This window comes from Diabrotica undecimpunctata, chromosome 3 (assembly GCF_040954645.1).
Source record: "Diabrotica undecimpunctata isolate CICGRU chromosome 3, icDiaUnde3, whole genome shotgun sequence".
Lineage (NCBI taxonomy): Eukaryota > Metazoa > Arthropoda > Insecta > Coleoptera > Chrysomelidae > Diabrotica > Diabrotica undecimpunctata.
Window position 1 is genome coordinate 114,875,497 of NC_092805.1, and position 20,744 is coordinate 114,896,240.

The 20,744-nt window shown below is 32.2% G+C and overlaps 1 protein-coding gene across 3 annotated transcripts in view; it reads right to left on the reverse strand.

Annotated features, from left to right (window-relative positions):
• The window catches only part of LOC140437262 (extracellular serine/threonine protein CG31145), a 938,516-nt gene that overhangs the window by 528,503 nt on the left and 389,269 nt on the right, over positions 1 to 20,744 (reverse strand). For 2 of the 3 annotated variants that reach the window (XM_072526680.1, XM_072526681.1), the window contains exon 1: positions 486 to 1,510. In XM_072526680.1, coding sequence (XP_072382781.1) covers positions 486 to 706 — 221 coding nt within the window. In that variant the 5' untranslated portion in view covers positions 707 to 1,510. Of the gene's footprint in view, positions 1 to 485; positions 1,534 to 20,744 lie in introns of those variants that run through there. The other variant, XM_072526682.1, reaches the window with a different exon arrangement.

A 20,744-nucleotide genomic window follows, 5' to 3' on the forward strand; every position in this document is an offset into this window, starting at 1 on the left:
AACTAGAAGCGTTCTAAAGGCATTAAAATAAAACTAATTTTAAGGAGTTATCTTCAAAGAGCTCTAGCTTGCTTAGGAAGCATTTTCGAACTAGGTGAATTGGGTTAAATTGTCTTAAAATTATCTGAGGACTCTCCGGTCCTCCGGTGTTAGGAGAGTTTCTGGACACCCTGTATACAATATTACAGGAAATAGTGTATTTGTATTCACCATTAATATTTGATAACTTAGTATCTTGTATACAACATGCAAGACACTATACTCAACCAGAATTCAGGTATATATTAGGAAGTTTAAGTGCGGGAACAGAAATATGCCGTGACTTGCTTAATACAAATTTAAAAAGCGTATAGTACGAGAAGCGATTTTTTTACTAATATAAATTGGATTATGGCTTTATGAAATAATTAATAATTTTAATAACGCTTAAGGCATAAGTGCGTATTACAAGTAGTTTTTTTAAGAAAAATTAAGATTGTACTCACCTATGCGTTTTCTGCAGTAGCCTATTCCTGAATCTGCCGTAAACACTTTCAGGTCCGTCTTCAACCACATATTTTACTCTTCCATGTGACGCTACCAAAGGCCGTCCCGACATTCCCAAATCCATTTGTATATCAACTACCACCACTAATGTAAACAACACAACGGCCACGCACAACCCGAGGACGATTCGTTCCTTCCACTTAAGTCCTCCGCGTAACATTTTTGCGAAGACACCACGCGGCAAAGTGTCCGATAGACCCGAACTGACTTCAGCGAAATGTGTTTTTGTTGACGCGACAGACTGAGTTGTGTAATTATTGTCACCTAATTTCGACTTGCAGTACTCGGGCGGTGGAGAATACTTTGTTTTAACGCGGTAATTATCACTGAGTACTGTTGTTTCTTTGGAAAAATCTTTGGTTTTAGTTGACAGAACGTCTAATTCGAGTTGTTTATCTACATCTCTCAGTCTTCTTAACGTTAATTCATTATACTGAATTGGATTTGTGTGAACGATTTGTTTTGACTTATCAACATGATAACGAGGTGATAAGGTATCTCCTACCAAAGAAATTTTATTTTCGTTTAGTTTGATTCCAGTACTAAACTCCTTAACAACTGATTTTTTATTTTTGTTATCTAACTTTTTAAATATCGCGTTTAAAAACGATTTTTTATTTTTTTGATCTAGATTTCTATGTACAGGGTGATTCTCAGATTCTTCAGATTTAGTTTTCCTTAATATTTTTCTTACAAACTTTGGACTGTACTGATCATAAATATATCCCTCTTGGTCTTTGAGAAGCTCTTCTTCGCTTGCAGCTAAACCGTATTGGGCCTTGTATCGTCTGGCTAAAATTATAGAGTTCTGAGGAGTGTGTTTCTTTAGTTCCGACGGATAGCCATTGGGTGATAAATGATGATTGTTTGTAGACAGAAACGTTTTGGCGTTCTGTTGGAATGTATTTGGAGTGGCTGCAAGATTTGAACATTGCAGCCTGCTGGAGTTGCGAATATCCAGATTTTTCTAATTCAGTCAATCTTTTCCTGAAAAAAAAAATGAATATGATTAAAAATACTTTTACATTTATTGCCTTAGTTTCTATCAACGTACATTTAATAATATACACTTGTTTCAATATGGACATTTAAAGAGCCATAATGTTAATCTATAATATAAAAATGAATCGCAAAATGTGTTGGTAAGCGCATAACTCAACTCAACGTATGGACCAATCTTAACAATTCTTTTTTTAAAATGTTCCCCCGAATAATTTCCGGGAAAACGCTAAAACAGCCCTTTCCTTTTTCCCATACAAATATTTTCGGAGCGGTCTGTTCGGTCCGGCGAACACTTTGAAAGAATTAATTCAAACAAATCTTCCACTATTGAAATCAACAACAAAAGTATGTATTTGATACACTTATGAAAGTAACAAATGATAAAACAGGAGGGATTTACTTCTTAGATGCACCTGGTGGTACAGGAAAAACTTTTTGATTTCATTGATATTAGCCACAATTCGCTCACAAAATAAAATTGCACTTGCACTCTCTTTGTCGGGAATCGCAGCAACTTTGCTTGAAGGTGGTCAAACAGCCTATTCAGCACTAAAATTGCCATTAAACATGTAAAGCAACGAAACTTCAACCTGCAACATTTCGAAAAACTGTGCAATGGCAAAGGTTTTGCAGCAATGTGAATTGATTTTTTGGGATGAATGCACGATGGCACATAAAAAATCTTTGGAGGCTTTAGATAGAATCTTACAAGATCTACGTAGCAATCATAACCCATTTGGTGGTGCAATGATTTTATTAGCAAAAGATTTTCGTCAAGTGATTCCACGATCAACGCCAGCCGATGAACTCAATGCATGTTTAAAGTCCTCCAATTTGTGGAAAAATGTCAAGGTATTCCACTTAAGCAAGAATATGCGTGTCGAGTTGCAAAATGACCAATCTGGAGACATATTCTTTAAACAACTCATTGACATTGGTAATGGCAAATTTCCTATAGATACCTTGACTGGTTGCATTAACTTTCCTCAAAGTTTTTGTCAGTTAACTCGATCAAAAGATGAACTTATTAAAAAGGTGTTTGCAGATGTTGCTCAAAATTACAGAAACCATAATTGGTTTAGCGAACGGGCTATGTTGGCTGCTAAAAACATAGATGTAAATGAATTAAATTTCAAAATTCAAGAACCAATTACAGGCGAATTGAGGATATATAAATCAGTTGATTCGGCTACTAACCAAGATGATGTCATTAACTATCCGCCTGAATTTTTAAACTCCTTGGATTCACCAGGATTGCCACCTCACAATCTTTAATTAAAGGTTGGATCGGTAGTTATAATGTTGAGAAATATCAACCAACCGCGTTGAGCAACGGCACACGGTTAGCGATAAAAAAATTATTGAACAACGTGATAGAAGCAACTATACTGAAAGGAAAGTATAAAGGAGAAGACGTTTTGATACCACGCATCCCCATGATTCCGACTGATGTATTATTTGAATTTAAACGACTACAGTTTTCAGTGCGGCTTGCTTTTTCTATGTCCATAAATAAGTCCCAGGGGCAATCATTAGGTGTTTGTGGCATTAATCTAGAAAACGCATGTTTCTCACATGGTCAATTGTATGTTGCCTGTTCCCGTGTTGGAAAACCATCAGATTTGTTTGTATATTCACCAGGTAATCAAATAAAAAACATTGTATATCATAAAGCACTACAATAAAAATAAAACAGATTTTTGTTAATTATGATTTACTTGATTTACAATAAAGCGATTACTAAAAATACTTGTATACGTCTTATTTCATTATTCTTTATTACATCGGTTATTAACCCTATGTTAATAATAATAAATAATTAATTATCTCTATTTTTTGTCATTGATGCACCCACTTTATAAATATTTGTCACCTTTAGGTTCCCACTATCCCTTTAGATTATTTTTCATTCAGATTTGAACCTTAAGTTCTCCTCTTAGTTTGAAGCCCTTTGGCAGATACCAGTCCGGGTTTTTAGTGGGTCCAAAAGGGTGGCCAAAGTTCTGGAAGCGAAGATACTTAGGACACCCGAGCTGACCCTCACACACCGTCCTATCAGCATGGTGACGGTTCTGTTCTGTGGTCAAATCTATTTGACAGAACGAAGCCTGTCGGGTCCGCTAGTTTTCTCATAAAAAAAATCATAAAAAAAAGTATTTATATATTAATTCTTAAATCCACCATAGATCCACCATCCTACATTAAATATTCGTGTTAAAAATGATTCAGAGCAGTACGTACGAGCAACAGTTAAAGCTAAACCTCCTCTTTATAGAGAAGCTAGATTTCAAACAAGCTTACGATTCTGTGATAAAAAGGCGTCTGTACCATACCCTAAGAGTACTTGGAATTTCAGACTAATTGAATTATCAGACTAGTGAAAATAACCTTAATGAACCCTGACAATAGAGTAAGGATAGAAGAAAGCCTATCGAAAAATTTTAGGTAAGAAGGGGATTAAAGCAGGGAGATCCGCTGTTCACAATACTCTTCAATTCCTTGCTGGAGGCAATAATGAGAGAGAGTGAAATACAAACGAAAGGTATTATTTATTGCAACAGAAGCTAGGTCCTGGCCTTTACAGACGATGTTGTGGTGATAGCAAGAACTAAAGGGGAACTGCTGATGATTTTCTAACTCTTTGAAACGAAAGCTAAGCAGTTTGAACTGATTATTAATGAGCAAAAAACAAAGTATTGGAAATGGTGCAGACTACATATAAAGGCACACAACTGAAGACTACCACAAACAATGAGAAAGATAAAAGTATTGCTTTAAAAATACTGCCATTGCTGACAAAGTTTGAGTATCTAGGAGTAACCCTAACAAGTAAAGGGTAAGAAAGCCAGGAAATTAAAGAGCGGATTTCGAAACATCTCAAGAGTGATATACCAAACAGTGATACAACCCATGGTCCTGTACGAAAGCGAAAAATGGGTTATTACAAAAATCAAGAAAATATGCTTAACATCTGGGAAAGAAGTGTTTTAAGAAAGATACTAGGGGGAGTAAAAGACTATGAAGATGTTTAAAGAAGATGAACAAATAAAGAGATCGGAGACCTGTACGGGAAACCAGAAATTAGATAAATAGTTAGGACAAAGACTCTTAGATGGTTAAGCCATCTTGCGAGAATGGCATATGGAAGGAGGGCACAGGACTCGCTGCTGAGAGCGAAAGGAAATAAGAGAAGAGAACTATCAAGAACAAAGTGGCTAGAAACATTATTTTTTATTGTTTTTTTTTAGCCTTTAGGATTAATTAATTTTAATATTGAGTATAATTCTAGTGAACATGATGAAATAAATTGTAATAATAATTAAACGTTAAAAAAAATGATTGAAATTATATATTTAAAATTTCCGATAAATTTACATATTAGTTAGAATATTGTTTTAATCATAACAAAGCCATTTAATGAAATAACTTTCTTAAAAACTACTGTATTTCACAGTTATGATGATTAGTATCGTTAGGATAACAATAACGTAATTTGTATAAATGAGGATATAGAATTTGCTCGAAAATTATTTAAATTAATTGATTTAATTATCTATTTTAACAAATAAAGTAATACATATTTTGATATTAATATAAACAAAATAGCAAATACACCAATTCCTGCATATATAATTAAGTTTTTGTAATTACCAATCAGTATAAAACTTTTAAAAGCCTTACATTCAGAATTTCATTTGGAAATATATCTACCTATTTTCGGAAAATTTAGTTGTATATAAATATGTCTAAGAGGTCTATTGTGTTTCATCTTTAGGTTAAATTGTCCTTATATGAGGTCGTAGGGCTTTAGTCGATAATAAATGTATTGAACCCTATTCTATTCAACCCTGATCAATTGCATAAGAAATTTGCCACAGTCTTCCGCCTGATAAAATCTTCAATTCGCACTTTCTGTCAGTCTAATTTTATTCATGTGCCCCTTGAGGTGCCAGTGTACTGTTAGGAGATCTACTGTGATTCGCAAATCATTTCTATTTATATCTAGTAGATCTTGGGATTTCTTTTTCGAAGGTTCATGTATAAAAGCCACGTTCCATCCTTTCCACACAGTCCAATATCATTCCTTAAGCAATGCTTCTTGCTATTCTAATTTTAAAGACAGGTTCCTTTCAATAGCAGTATGTATAGGCACCCAGACCTAATTTACTTTGTTACTTTTTCCCATCAAAATCAAATTCTGATCTTCTGAAGATAGTTCCAAACTAACTTGAAGTCAATTCGGTTCGATTCCAGTGCCTTTAATGCTATCAGACTCTCCGATATAATTTTTATAGATCTGTCACTGCAGTTCCTCTTTACTATTTCATAACAGCCACATCTTTATAGCATATATTTAGGCTTGAAAGATAATGAAGTAATTAAATAGGTTTTCACTTTAACTTAGCTTTCGTTTACCTCCGTATACTCCACAACAATCTTCTTCATCGGTTTTTTAGAGCCGTCTGACCAGCATTTATCTGTCATTAGTTTTCTTAAACTCTCATTTATCCCTTTCTGCAAAGACGACGGTAAACTGTTTTTCCAAATTATGTTTAGGTTACATTGCATCTGCTACCGTTTCCAACTCTGGATGATTTTTTATTATCTCTCCAGATTTAATCCCAGTATGATTTTGCCCTGCTTCCTGGTATCTCATCCACTGTCGTCTGTATGCTCCTACCTTCGCCTCCTTCTTTATCTATGTATATATGTAATGGAGGGAGATTAAGCATAACACCCTTGGAGGCGGTTGGGGTGGTCAACATAACTCCTGTTACAATTAAGCATGCTTGTCGTTGAAGCTGATTCATCCTCTCTTTGAAAAAGCTTTGCTTTGTTGGTTATTTTTACCAATTGGGCGTTCCATGTAGGTTTTTAGTTCTATATTACTCCTAGATATTTTATCTCATTCGCCTCACTGGCAAGTTCTCCATACAGAGCAGATATCCAGGTGTTATCTAGGTTCCGCCCCTTTGTGAATCTGTTTACTACTGTTTTACTAGGATTGGCAGAGAGTTTTTCCCTGTCGCACCACCTAGTATGGATATTCAATGTTATTTGAAGTGCGCTCAGTTGAACATTGCCATATTTTCTTTTTACCATAATTACTGGATCATCTGTACGGGTTTGTAATTCTAGCTCCTATGCGTCAAGCGGCGAGAATAAATTATCCACAAGGAATGACCACAGATGGCGAAGAAGCACACTCCCCTGTAGACACCTTCTAGCGCTGTTTTGGAAAAAACTCCTCTCCCTGCAGGTCTGTTAGAATCAGCCTATTTACAGAATTGCTTTGATCCAGTGGCATACGGTAGCGGATATTTATTTTGGTGCTGCTGCATTATAAAGAGAATTTGCCTTATTAAATGTGCCTTCTATATTTAGAAAGGGAATTAATGCAATCTCTCCATTATCAATGGCGTGACGTGATTTTCTAAACTACTTTGTCTAGTTTCTGATAATTGATTTTCTGTTATATATGATAATTAATGACTATTTTTAATATAACATTGATATTCACTTATTCTTTTACATTTAATGGCCTTGATGTTTCATTTAAATAAAACTGATCGCATTCACAAGGTATTTTATAAATACAATTCTTTGTTCTTTCTTGTTCATTGTTAGGTTTAGTTTTAGATAAAATAGATCTCAATGTGTTTTTCATTTAAATCTTTTTCAGTTTTTCTGATAATCTTTTTATGAATGGCATTGTTATTTTCCTCCTATTATTCCTTGTGTATGCTGTAGGATCTCGTTCTAAGTTATTCTGTTCTATTCGGTTGATTGTAGAAAATTCCCTATTGATAAACGATAAAGGACAATCATTTTTTAATAAAACATTTTATTTTTATTTTATTCTCTTAAAACGAATTTTCATTAGAACAAGTAATTTTGGCTCTATCCTATAAGGATTTAATGATTCCTTTTTTAATATTAATACTGTGATTTGATTTGTAATTTAGATATATGAGCCGCTGAGAGCAAAAGTGGTGTAAGTCATTTTTTGTATAGTTTGCACTTACAACACTATGTAAGAGCTGTAACCTCATACCGTTAGCTATCGAATTGGTGTACGTCTAACTTCCAGTACTTCCTACTAGATGGCAGAAATATACTGTACTTAGGTATAAAATGTTGATATTGTGGTGTGCAAAAGTGGTGTAAGTCATTAAAACACAGTTATGTTGTCAAAACAGCTGCATTATTTTTTAAAGCATTTTTCTTGTATTTACTGTTGCAAATAAGTTTTAAATATTAGTTTCCATTTGATTTTGTATTAATTATACATTAAGTAATTAGAAATATAATAATTATGTCATCAAATTTCCACTTCGATTCAGTTGATGACATAACAGACTTAGATTATGTTGAACCAAACGAATCAAGAAGTAGTAATAGTAGTGGTAAGTATTTGACATTGTTTAGATAATAATAGCTTTTTTATTTGTTGCGCCGGTTATTTTAGTAGATACTTGATCATATATAAATTATTGATAACTGAGTTGATAGGTAATCTAAATGTGTACCTATAATTTCTGGTAAATTAAGTATTAGTTTTTGTTGTTTCAGATGATCAAGAGGTCAACTTGGAAGTTAATGCTACGGTTGTTTTACCCACTGGAGAATCTTCTGTACGTGTAAGAATAAAATATTTGACAATAAAGACTGTAAGTGCAATAAAAAATGTTACGAGAAAGTTAGCGAGGCCAGTCGGACAATAAGGCAACCTTAAGAGCCAATCATGAAATACATCTAAGAAAAGCTGAAAATATCTATAGCTGATAATAGCTATCATGTAATTTCGTTTGACTTACAGAAAGCCTTGTCTTTCCCCAGATTGACAACGTCAATTGCGTACTACAAACGAAAATTTATATTGCTACAATTTAGGTGTTCATGACTTGCATAGCGATAAATCGTGGATGTATGTATGGGACGAAGCTATGGCCTCTAGAGGATCCCAGGAAATTGCATCATGCTTTACAAAACATTTGAAATGTGGGGCAGACGGTAAAAAACACTTAATAGCATTTAGCGATGCTTGCACGGGGCAAAACCGTAATTTTAAAGTTGCATTAACTTGGCATAAAATGGTAATGGAGCCTAATAACAACATCAAAGTAATAGATTACAAATTTCTAGTGCCTGGTCACTCATTTATGAGGAACGATTCTGACTTTGGAAATGTTGAATCTGCCGCGAAAAATCAATTACATTTTACTCCACTGGTATGAAACCATCCGTACTGCTGAAAGAAAAAATAAGTTTAACGTTCACGTAATGAAACAAGAAGCAATTTGCAATTAACTGATTGCAAATTTAATGGATGCGTTTAAAAAAAAAACTGTTCTCATACAATGTTGTATAAGAAAACATTAAGTGACATAAAAGACTTTTCTGAGTTACAGTTGCCGAAAACGAAAGGCTCATCACAACATATTATTGTGAAATTCAACAACGATGGTTGTTTAATTGCCTTAGGCCTATTACACAAACAAAGAAAAACGATATGAAAGATTTATTACCTTATATTGCTTCGATTCATCATGCATTTTTTAACACTTTAAAAACGTCAACAGAGAACGTGGATGACGTGGGACTATTAGAACATGTAGAGGCAATCGATGATGAGAACGGAGGCACCAGTTCTTACCTTTAATATTGTTCTTCCTTTATACTGGTTTCTCTTAGTTTTTTTTTAATCTTCTAACAGAAAAAAAAAATTGTATTACTTCAAATTTTTTAATAAAAAATTTTAAAAACGATGTATAATTTTTTCAATCTAAATTAAGTCTAACATTACTTCAATGCAAATCATAAATGACACCTAATCATTAAACTCGTTTGTTGTAAAAGTGGTGTAAGTCATTACCTTTTGGCAAGTTTGCTGCAAAAGTGGTGTAAGTCATTTAAGAGGCTAATAAAATCTCCATTATGGAGATTATTACGTAAAAATACATACTATAAGCATAAGCAATGTATTATATATTCACTTGTCTAAACAAAAAACAAATTCCATAAAAATCTTCATGTGTACGGAGTTTCTAGTAAAGCACTAATTTGTTTTGAAACTTGATTTTTTGACTTACACCACTTTTGCTCTCAGCGGCTCATATGTTGGTTTTCTATACACCTGAGTCTCATATCCAGTATCGTTCTTAGAGATTAAAACACTCAGGAAAGGTAGTGTGTTATTATATTCCTTTTTCATGATAAATGTTATTGTCTCTTCTTTATCGTTTATATCATTCAGGAATGTGTCCAACAACTTTGATCCATGAGACCATATTGAGAATACATCATCTACATATCTCAACCACACTGTGGGTTTTAACATTTTGTTTATAGAATTCATTATTTACTTGAAAATTGGTGTTATCAGTGCATTATGTCAATAATTCCATTATAGCTGATATATTTAGTCTCGTTCTAGTTGCCAATGTATCATCACTCTCTAATTTTGCCTTGATTATATTCAAAGCCTTATCTAATACAACATTGGTAAATAAACTATTTATGTCAAAACTTAAAAAAAAATTTTTTGAATTAAATTCAATATTCTATTTTTATAAATAATTATCATTTATCATAAAGAATTGTATTTATAAAATACCTTGTGAATGCGATCAGTTTTATTTAGGTGAAACATCAAGACCATTTAATGTTAAATATGTAAACACGCATGGGAAAATGAACATAGGATTCAATGGAACAATTCAAGTATAGTCCTAAAAGAAACAGATGGTAAAATGAGAGAGATCTAAGAAGCGGCTCTAATTATGCTAAATGGGACCAATTGTGTCGTAAATTCCTCGGCAGAATGCAGTAGGATCTGAATACCCATATCAAAAGAGGAAATTAATAACAGGAAAATACCACTATTAATAATACATAATCAGAATTGGGTGTATTAAGAGTAAACTAAATGTAAGACCAAATCCTTAATAGGTCGGGATATTTTTATGAGGTTTTTTTCCTGGTTTTTTTCTCATGATTTACTATGGAATCACTAACAGGAGAATTTTACTGTCATTATGGCATGTTTTTTTTTTAAAGACGAATCACATGATATAATGTTTTGTAACGAACATTCTTAAGTTAAAATTGATTTCATGTAAATCAAATGAACTATCTTAAGTAACATATATATATATATATATATATATATATATATATATATATATATATATATATATATATATATATGTCTGAATTGTCAATATAAATGAGTCAATTGTCAATATAAATGAAGAATTTTTCACCAAGTAACAAAAAACAAAAGTTGTTTAATTTATTAATATTTTTATTTTAAGAATGATTTCCGAAGTGGAAATTGAAACGTTAATAAACTTATTTTAAACTTTATTTATTTTTTATTCCCATTAAAACAGTAATTACTATAAGATGCCACAAAAAAAAATAGCTCCAGAACAATATTTAATATATTTTTTTAGATTTGAGTAATAAAATCAGTGCGAATTGGTATAAAATCATACTAAAATATGTTTTTCAAAATATACAAATAAAAAAGTCAATATTACAATAATTAGGCTGTCTGTATTTTTAGTTTTGTTCCAAGTTTATGAAGTGTACTGTACAAAAGTTTTTTATTTATTGTCTTTAAATACCTTTAAAACTAAATTTTATTGACTTTTTTATCTAGTTTTTATAAAATATGTCACGATTATCATTTTAGAATATTAAAAAATATTTCCTGGATCATTTTATAAAACCACCAAAATGTCGTATATCTGACCTACATATATCAATTGTTTATTTTTAAAAACTCTCAAGAACGGAAACTACCTATTTTGATCGAAAAAGCATTTTCCATTTAAGAAAAACTTATTTAAGCTATTGTTATCTGGCCCCTATATCAAAATAAACTTGGAGAATGTAATCGAAATCTAAAATTTATTGTCAATGAGAAAGAAATTGAAAATCGCGTTCGCTTTCAAACGCTTCGATCAAGTTTTTTGAATATGTATCGAACTCGGATTTAATTTTCCGGCAAATTCGGTGAATCCGTTCTTGAACTTCGATGAAGGTGAGTCAAGTGCTCTCGCTAGTCAGCGTTCTCGTCTCTGCTGGTTGGCTGTGCTTTATAGAGCAGAACGGAACATTGACAAGTAAATGTAGATATGAAGGTAGAATATTTTATATACTTTATTTTGTTACAGACAATGGATTATTTTTAGATATAAAAGGAAATGGAATTACTAAGATAATTTTTTAATATATTTTTTGTAATATCGCATTTTAATATACCACATTAAAAAGATTAATTTGTTAAGAGGTTTGTGGACTGTCCGGTAATTTTATGATAAAATAAAGTTATTTTTATTAATTTACTGCAACTTCTCATTAGTCAGCAAAACAATAAAGGTTTATGGCCACAGAATATAATCACTTTTTTTATTGTACTGTATAAATTCTGAACGAATGCACTCAAAATTAATTGTTAGAATCTCTTTAACTTAACAAATAAAAATATTAAAATATTCGATTATCTTACGTCACACTAAATTAAAACTCATAAAAGTACTAATATATCAGTTGTATGATACAGTCTTTACAACATAAAAAGACCAGCAACTGCTTATGCTTTGAATTCATAAAACGTGACCAGACATTAATAATCTATTGATTATATAGTTTAGAAATAAACTAAAACGTTAAAAAGGGTTTTATTGTTTCAGAAGTGGTCATTGTTTGGTTTTTACTTTTTTTTTTTAATTACTTTATTGCTATTAATATCATAGGGTGAAGGATGTTGTTCCTAACGTACCAAGGCGCATCTACGATGTTCCTCGGCACTTTATTCTGGAATATCTGGATTACTTTGATGTTACTAGGCTTGGCACAGCCCCAGAGTTCGCAGCCATAGGTCCATACTGGTCTCAGTATTCGTTTATAGATTAGGAGTTTATTATTTATGGATAGAGAGGAATATCTTCCCATCAACCAATATATTTTCTTGTAGCCGATGCCTAGTTCTTCTCTTTTCTTCTTCACGTGAGCTTTCCAGCGAAGTTACATAGCAAGAGTAGTACAATTAAAGACCAAACTTACAAATATCGTAAATCCAAAAAAATAAACAACAAAACTATCAATAACAAGATTTACAATACAGAATAAAGTACCTGTATGGTTCATTAATTATAAATTCCCTGAGTTTAAGAACATTCGAGATAAAATTCAGTCGTCAGAGATTGAACACCGAAAAATCATTCGAACAAGCTAAATTTTCCCAAAAATATCAATTTTGGGATCCCAAAAAAGTTTACCACTTAACTCACGGGCTTCCCCCTAAAACCCACCTCGTAAGGGGTAAAAACGCAAAAAAATCGATTACCCAAGAAACTGTACGCCGTAAAAAAAAATGTTTCAAATAAAACAACGCTTGAAGCGACCGTGGATTTTGCATGTCAGTTACGGGTGCGAAATCAATGTTTAATAAAATTTGTATCAGCTCGACGGTAAAAATTCGATATCTTTTGATTCAAGTAACCTGTCGACACACATCAAAATGCGTTTTAAAGGTGAAAAGTGCAGCTTTTGTATTTTGCCGAGAATAAACTCAGTTTTTATAGAAGGTATTAAATAAACAAAAGTGCGATTTTTTACGACACTCGTGAGATCAATAAAATTAAAAACTTTCATTGACCAGTTGTAGTAAAATTTTCATTTTTAGATATCAATCTTTAAAACCGATGACATGAAATTTCAATTGAGTTGTGGCAACAAATCTGAGACATTTGAAATATGAATAAAAAACGCAGAATTTATTGTTTTATTATTTGTCAAATGTAGGAAAAAGTTTTAAAATCTTAACCATCGACGCAAATAACAGAGAAAGTATTCGGAGAGACAGAGCGGGAACAGGTAGACGCTCGACTTTGTGGTAACGGTACAGTCTTCCCCAAAAGTTTATTATTCGCTCCGTGCGTGACCATGGTAGGGGTACTTTGAAACGATGCCAGCGTGCGTAGCGGCGAAATATGACAAAATTGGACACTATCTTTTTACGCATAAATTTTATCAAAAATGTGTGCAAATACATGTTGCGTATTTAATTGTGCTGATAATAGCAAAAATAGTAAGTGTAGTTTTTATAGGTTCCCAAAGATTACATATAAATTAAAGAAAAGAAAAAGATGGATCCGTGCTATTAATATGAAAAAGGAAATATCACATAACCTCATTTTCATGCAATTGAAATAGGAAATATTTAAATAATTTACCTTAAATGACATTTTATAAGGCTTCAAGCTGACTGCAGAGTGCCTGATGACTTTGGCTTTTATATCATAACTTTTACTATTACTGTTTTTAATCATATGCTCTTTCACGTGAAAAACTTGATTTGCCAGTACTAGATTTTTAACTTTTCTTTTCCGTTTGGGGTTAAAAAGATATATTATAATGAATTTTGAGAAACTCAGTTTTTAATACTACATTTATTTTGTACATAAACTAAAAAAATATAATTAAAAAGTTAATTATTAATAATTGTCAATTTCGCCTGTATTTAACAATGTCAAACATATGTCATATGTTTAACCTGAAAATTGGTAGGTCCAAAACTGTTAGATGAAGGCGGTAGGTGTCGCGTCAGTCACGCACGGGGCGAATATATTAATTTATTATAACATATTAATGCAGTATCATTAGGAAGGCCATGAAATTAATGGGTTTTTAAATAAAAATCTAAGAAAAATTTGATCTGTTTTGCTATTTAACTGTAATATACAAATAGTATTGAGTCACTAGCAAGAAAAATTTTTTGACTTTGACTTTGACGTAATCCAGTAATGTCTTTTGAATTTTTAGTAATGCAGAAAGGTGGGTATATCTTAAAAATTTTATCATGCATTTACTGTTTATCATTATACAGTAAGATTCCAGAGCGATCAGACATAACTTATTTTCACACAGATGAAACCTTCGAGTCTGAGTAGCGTCTCGTGTGCTTTGAATACCTGCGTATTTATGAAACTTGCTGAGTGACACCTGGGCAGGCACCAGGTGAGAAAGGTAACTAAAAATAAGAGTTATTTAACTTAAATTTACATAACCGATTTATTATACATTTTGTAGAATATTATTTTGAAAATACTGTAATAAGTGTCAGACACTTGTCATTGACCAGAACTTTTGTCAGACGCTTTAAAGCTCCACTAAAATTAAATGAACTTTACTTACTTTTACATGTCTGATTTTTAAATAGAGATGCAAAAATTTTTAATCGGATCGAAAACAGTAAGTATTCTTAATGTATTTGAATTTTTTACTCTAAGGCTCATGCGCACAGCACTCTCGCGCTCATACTTCTGGTTAACTAATTTTTGTGTTTGAGGGATGTTTGGTCATTTTAATTTGTCTGACTGATTAAATATAACTTTATTATAGTTCCATTAATAACATTTTTAAAAATCAGACATGTAAAAGTAAGTAAAGTTCATTTAATTTTAGTGGAGCTTTAAAGCGTCTGACAAAAGTTCTGGTCCATGACAAGTGTCTGACACTTATTACAGTATTTTCAACATAATATTCTACAAAATATGTATAAAAATCAGTTATGTAAATTTAAGTTAAATAGCTCTTATTTTTAGTTACCTTTCTCACCTGGTACCTGCCCAGGTGTCACTCAGCAAGTTTCATAAATACGCAGGTAATCAAAGCACACGAGACGCTACTCAGACTCTAAGGTTTTCATCTGTGTGAAAATAAGTTATGTCTGATCGCTCTGGGATCTTGGACTATTAGCTTTTTTTAAATTTCTTTTATGGATTTTCAATCTAGTTTCTTACATTAAATAGACTAAACAAGTAAATAATATAATTAAATGAAATTATATATAAAGTAAATAATTTTATTACAAAATAAAAACAAACGTATAAAAGAAGGTAATAATAACCAATAAATTTTAATAAGTTTAATAAATAAAAAGATGGCTACTGTTATTATTATTTTAACGATGGATTTAATTAGCTATGTTTATTAAAGCAAATTTTTACTATAAAACAATAATAATAAATACTAAAGTAAATTTTCCCATAAATGTATTGCTTGTTCTTAAGCTGTTACTTAACAAAAAAACCATTCGTTTAGTTTCATTATATATCGAACCAGGAAAGAAATGAACACTGCAAGAGTGAAATAAATTTTTTGCTAATGTACCAAAACCTTTTCTAATAGCAGGTAATTTTAATGCCCACCTTGTTTCTTATTCTATTTACGCCGTCTCCTTTCGAAGGCTGGCGATTCGAATGTCAATTGTAGCTTTGGAAACTGATGCACAAAATTACTGTGGATGAGCGGTCAAACCATCTCATCAGGTCTTTCAGCCAGGAGTTCTGGTTCCTTTCAACTGATCTTTTGCCCTGAGGTTTACCTTCTAAAAATTATTGTGTTTTCCTCAATTGTTGGTAACTTTTTACACCCATGGAGTTCTCAGGTACCTTGTTTCTTAGAGTTGCGAATTTAACGACATATATGGGAATATTTTGAATCTGATGCAATAAACCAATGTAGTTTCGTTTTTCTAAACAGCGGGTCTCTAACATTAGTTTCTTTGAGTAGTAAAAGCGCCGTTGACTTAACTCTGCGCTCTTGCGATATTGTACAATTTTGTGAGAACTGGAACGATCTCTCAAACGTACCAACAATAGCTCGCCTGTTATAGATATTTCATACTCCATGCTTTATAATTTGCCTATATTAGAAAAATGTCTCGTAGGTATATATAATGCAATATGGACAGGACAAACAACACAACAATAACAATCCCTGAAAATTGGAAGGAGTTTGTTATCATCTCAATAAAAAAAGACGACAAACCGTATTCCATTCCAATTTCATATAGGTCCATATTATTAGCTTTATTTGTGTTGAAAACATTCGAAGAGCTTATTAAAAATCGTCTTGAGCAATGTTTAGAGAAAGAATGTCTACCTGACACAATATGGTTTCAGAAAATCTAGATCAACATTGGAAGCCTAAACAGTAATTGCAATAAATACTTTATCTGGTTTTACTAGTAACCTCATGACTATGGCATATTTCAACGATATTACAGGGACAGTTGATAACGTTGGCAAATATGTTTTAACCAATAGATTAATTTTAATTTAATTTCATAAACAATTAGCGAACTTTATAACTTTGCTGTACACAAACAGAAAAATACATTTAAAAATAAATAACTTTTCAATTCAATTTTGATTTAAATTCCATTTTACTGTCACTGACCTTTAAATAAAGTCTGTCGCAAAATGTACCGACCTAAGTGTACACGTCCAGTTGTTTACTACTACTGATATATTTTCGATAATTTTATTGCGCATCAGGTGGGCGTGGCGATTGTAAGATTTTCAAACGTGTTCCTGGATTTAACAAACTGTACATTACAAACAATCGCGCGCCCAGAAAATGCATCCAAGAAGACGGTTTTGGGTGTAGTTTATAGCAGAAGTTTGGCTCTTTTACAAACCGTACTAGTCAAATTGAAAGAAAAGTTTTAAATGTTTTAAATCGTTTGTTACGTGAAAGTTTAACTCCAGCGTTTTTTAAGCATATTTCAAATGCCTTACATTTGTTGCCAAATCTCAAACCTAAAAGTGTATGCCATAGGTTTTAAAGGTTGGACTCCAGTAATCGAAACTTTATAGTGGCCAGTCGATGAAAGGCATATATTTTATTGATTTCATGAGAATCATAAAAAATGGCAGAAATCGCTCCACGTTTAGTTATTTAACACCTTTATAAAATCTGAGACTATTCGCGGCTTTACTCTTTACCTGTAAAACGCATTTTGATTGTTGTTTATAGGACACTTAAATCAAAAGATATTGAGCTGATACAAATTTCATTAAACATTGATTTCGCGCGTGTAACTGACATTCAAAATTGAAAATTGACGGTCGTTTCAAGTGTTGTTTCCCAGAGAATGGTATATTCTACACAAAAAGTGCTTATAAATATTCTTATTTAAAATTATCTCAGCTACATTTTTTATTTAAAAAATTTTTTTTGTGGCGTACTGATTCTTGGTAAATCGATTTTTTGCGTTTTTACCCCACTGCGAGAGGTGTTTTAGGGGGAAGTCCGGGGGTAAAAGTGGTAAACTTTTTTTCATCTTTTTTGAGGTATTAAAATTCATTCCATCATTCCATTGATATTCCTAAAAAATTTACATGAAGATACCCTAATAAAGTTACTAGAATTCTACAACAACATATCGCACACCTAGTTCAATAGTGCCACAAGTGCAAAATACAATATTTTCGAGAAATGAGCAAAACGTTCTGTAGCAAACGAGTTATGCCTTGTAAATAATTTATTTTTAGAATGACTGGCATCAAAATTACAATTTAGTTAGCAAATTATAAAGTTATTCGCTGGATCTTATTACAATTTATTAAAAATAAAATGTTAATTGTATTTTGATAGTTATGGCGATATTGCATTGTGAAGAAAGTCATGTATAAAACGATACCTAGGAGATACGGCGGCAACATAATAAAAAAATCAACTAGTTCTTACAAAAAATATTTTTATTATTATTATTACAAGTGTGTACAAACAGTTTTTTTAATTACTATTAACCAAGTCCTTATAAAAATTGTGATGAACAGGTATTATTAAGTTTTTATGGCACAGTTACAAAAGGTGCTTGGTTTTTGCGGATATCGATGGTGGCTTTATGTACGCCTTTTTTACATCGATTACTGCTTCCATAGTTGCTGAGCGCCCCCTTGTCGATGCTTTAAAATGGACCTCTTCTATCTCATCGGCATTATAATCTGTTGTATAGAAGAAAGATCCAGAATTGCTTTTGACAACTTTAATGACTTGGATATCATTCCAGACTACCTTTTCACCTTTTGTATTCTTTGTAAAATTTCCTCCAATTTTTGAATTGAGATCTTTAAAGTCATAAAAGTCTTCTGTTGACATTTCCTTTACATTATAAGGATTTCCCTCTTTTTTGCAGACCTTACGATGACAGGCCATGGTGCAGGAACATAAATGGGACCTGTTTTAAGTATTTTCTTCTTTTGCCTTTCAATTGTCGCTATAAAATATAACGTCTTTATCATTACAATGAGTTAAAACGTGATCAAACAGACACATAGCTATTTCGTTTGAGCCGCGGTTAGCGATAGCCTCGTGCCAAAAGTAACAGTAACCACTCTTTTGTACCATCTGAAAAATTGTAAAGTTAAAGCAGTTTAGGCGGCATTTATAGTAGAAGCTTGAAACATCTCCACAAGGTGTAGGAAGGATTGCCTGCAAATCTAAATAAGGTACCAATACTTAAGAATCATATTTTGCTCTTGCTACATCTTTTGCTTTTTCTTCTCTGCTTTTAATTTTATTATGGATATTTTTATTATGTTTGATCAAGAGTAGCTTGCTGTTCAGCAGAAGAATTTTTATATGACTCACAAACCGGGCACTGATCTTTTTTTGGCTGAAAGAAAGTTATGTTAAACTCAGTTTGGAAAATATGCTCGTAAGTGCATTTTTTAGCCACAGGCCTTCCTTCACTCTCTTCCTGTAGTTTGTAGTAGCGATACATTTGTGCTAAAGTAAGTGAACCATTTGTAGCCAATTTTTTTTTGGGCCAATTTGTAGCCAATTTTGGGAAAAATTGGCTACAAGTAGCGTACAATAAAAAACAATGGAAAGGAAGACTTGAAAAGGCTTATGTTCAGATGTGGACGTGAATGACTAGACGAAGAAGAAGAAGAAGAAGAAGTGAACCGTCTATGTATTCCTTTGTAGTTTGTGCTCTGAGATAATGTGATTCTACCCTTTGGAAAGAATTTATGTGCTCTCTTATTTTATTCTTCACCGATCCAGTAACCGTTTCTCGTTTCATAAAATTAAATTTCCTTTCTTATCCTTTTCCACAGATCCTTTACCATCTGATTTTCTCCAAGTTGTTCTAATAAATTTGTCACCAATGTCCAAGGTATTCATGAAAAACTTTTTGCAGACTTTAACTTTTACACCGTGTATTGTTAAAAAATATACTAAATTCATACCGCGGTTACTACCTTCAACTGTTCTCCTATGTTTAGTAACCAACTTTTCCAAATGGGAAGCAACAAATTGTCTTTGAAGAGCGTTGTCTTTCAAATTCCAGAAACTTAAATGTATATCATATCTATCAGCATTGCTGATTGGCATCAGCCATTTTTGGCTGCATTTTGAACGACATTTTTCTCCACATGCAGGTTTTAAAGTCTTCCCACGTTTTTCTTTGTTGCCTTCTGTAATATAAGGTAGTCCAGAGTTAACTCTCAGTTTCTTAATATTTCTTTTCCATTTACTTGGTTTCCGCAATTTTTTTCGAGAATTATGAATTTCAGTTACCGTATCTGTTATCTCAATGCGTGCATTCCTGTCAACAACTTCATTATCTTCCGTTATTTCGGTATCAGAATCTGCTACGTTATTTTCATTTCCATTTTTTTTTTTTCACTATCAGTGCTTAAAGAAGTATCAGGTGAGTAGTTACTGTCTGCCACAGAGTCATCGGAATTGAAATTTCCCTCTTGAATTTGACACTGAAACAAAAAGTTATGGTTAATTTGAAAAGATGCCGTTGGATGTTAACATTATTTATAATTACAAACAGAGCGATATTTTCATCCAACATACAAAATAAATCATCCTGTTTCTATTGGTCTCTCATTTCTAATCAATTGAAAAGAAAATCTGCGGTGCTTTTTGCCTAATTCCATACATACCTAATGCATACATACGTACATTAATATTTAATACAGTTCTGTAATTATATTTTAAGCAATGTTAAAAACTGTACTGTTTTGATATTAGTTCACAAACTCCAACAAAAAATAAAATTTTGAAAAGTGTATTATTAGAAAATATACCTGCTCTATGTAATCATCTTGGCGAGGGTCTGTATGTAGTTTTTCTTGATGTTCAAATGTATTTGCCGTATGATTTGATTGCACGGGTAACGCAACCGGAGTAAGCTAAAAAATTGCATACATTAAGTAAAACCTCACTGTGATTTTTGTTGAAATACAAACCTCCGTCGACACAAAGGGTATGTCATTGATAACCTCAAAACCTCTGAATTGTCTCTCAGATTCTCATCATCTTTAATTTGCAAAGCCAGTCCAAGCATTTTTCTTGCTCTTGACATCGTGTTT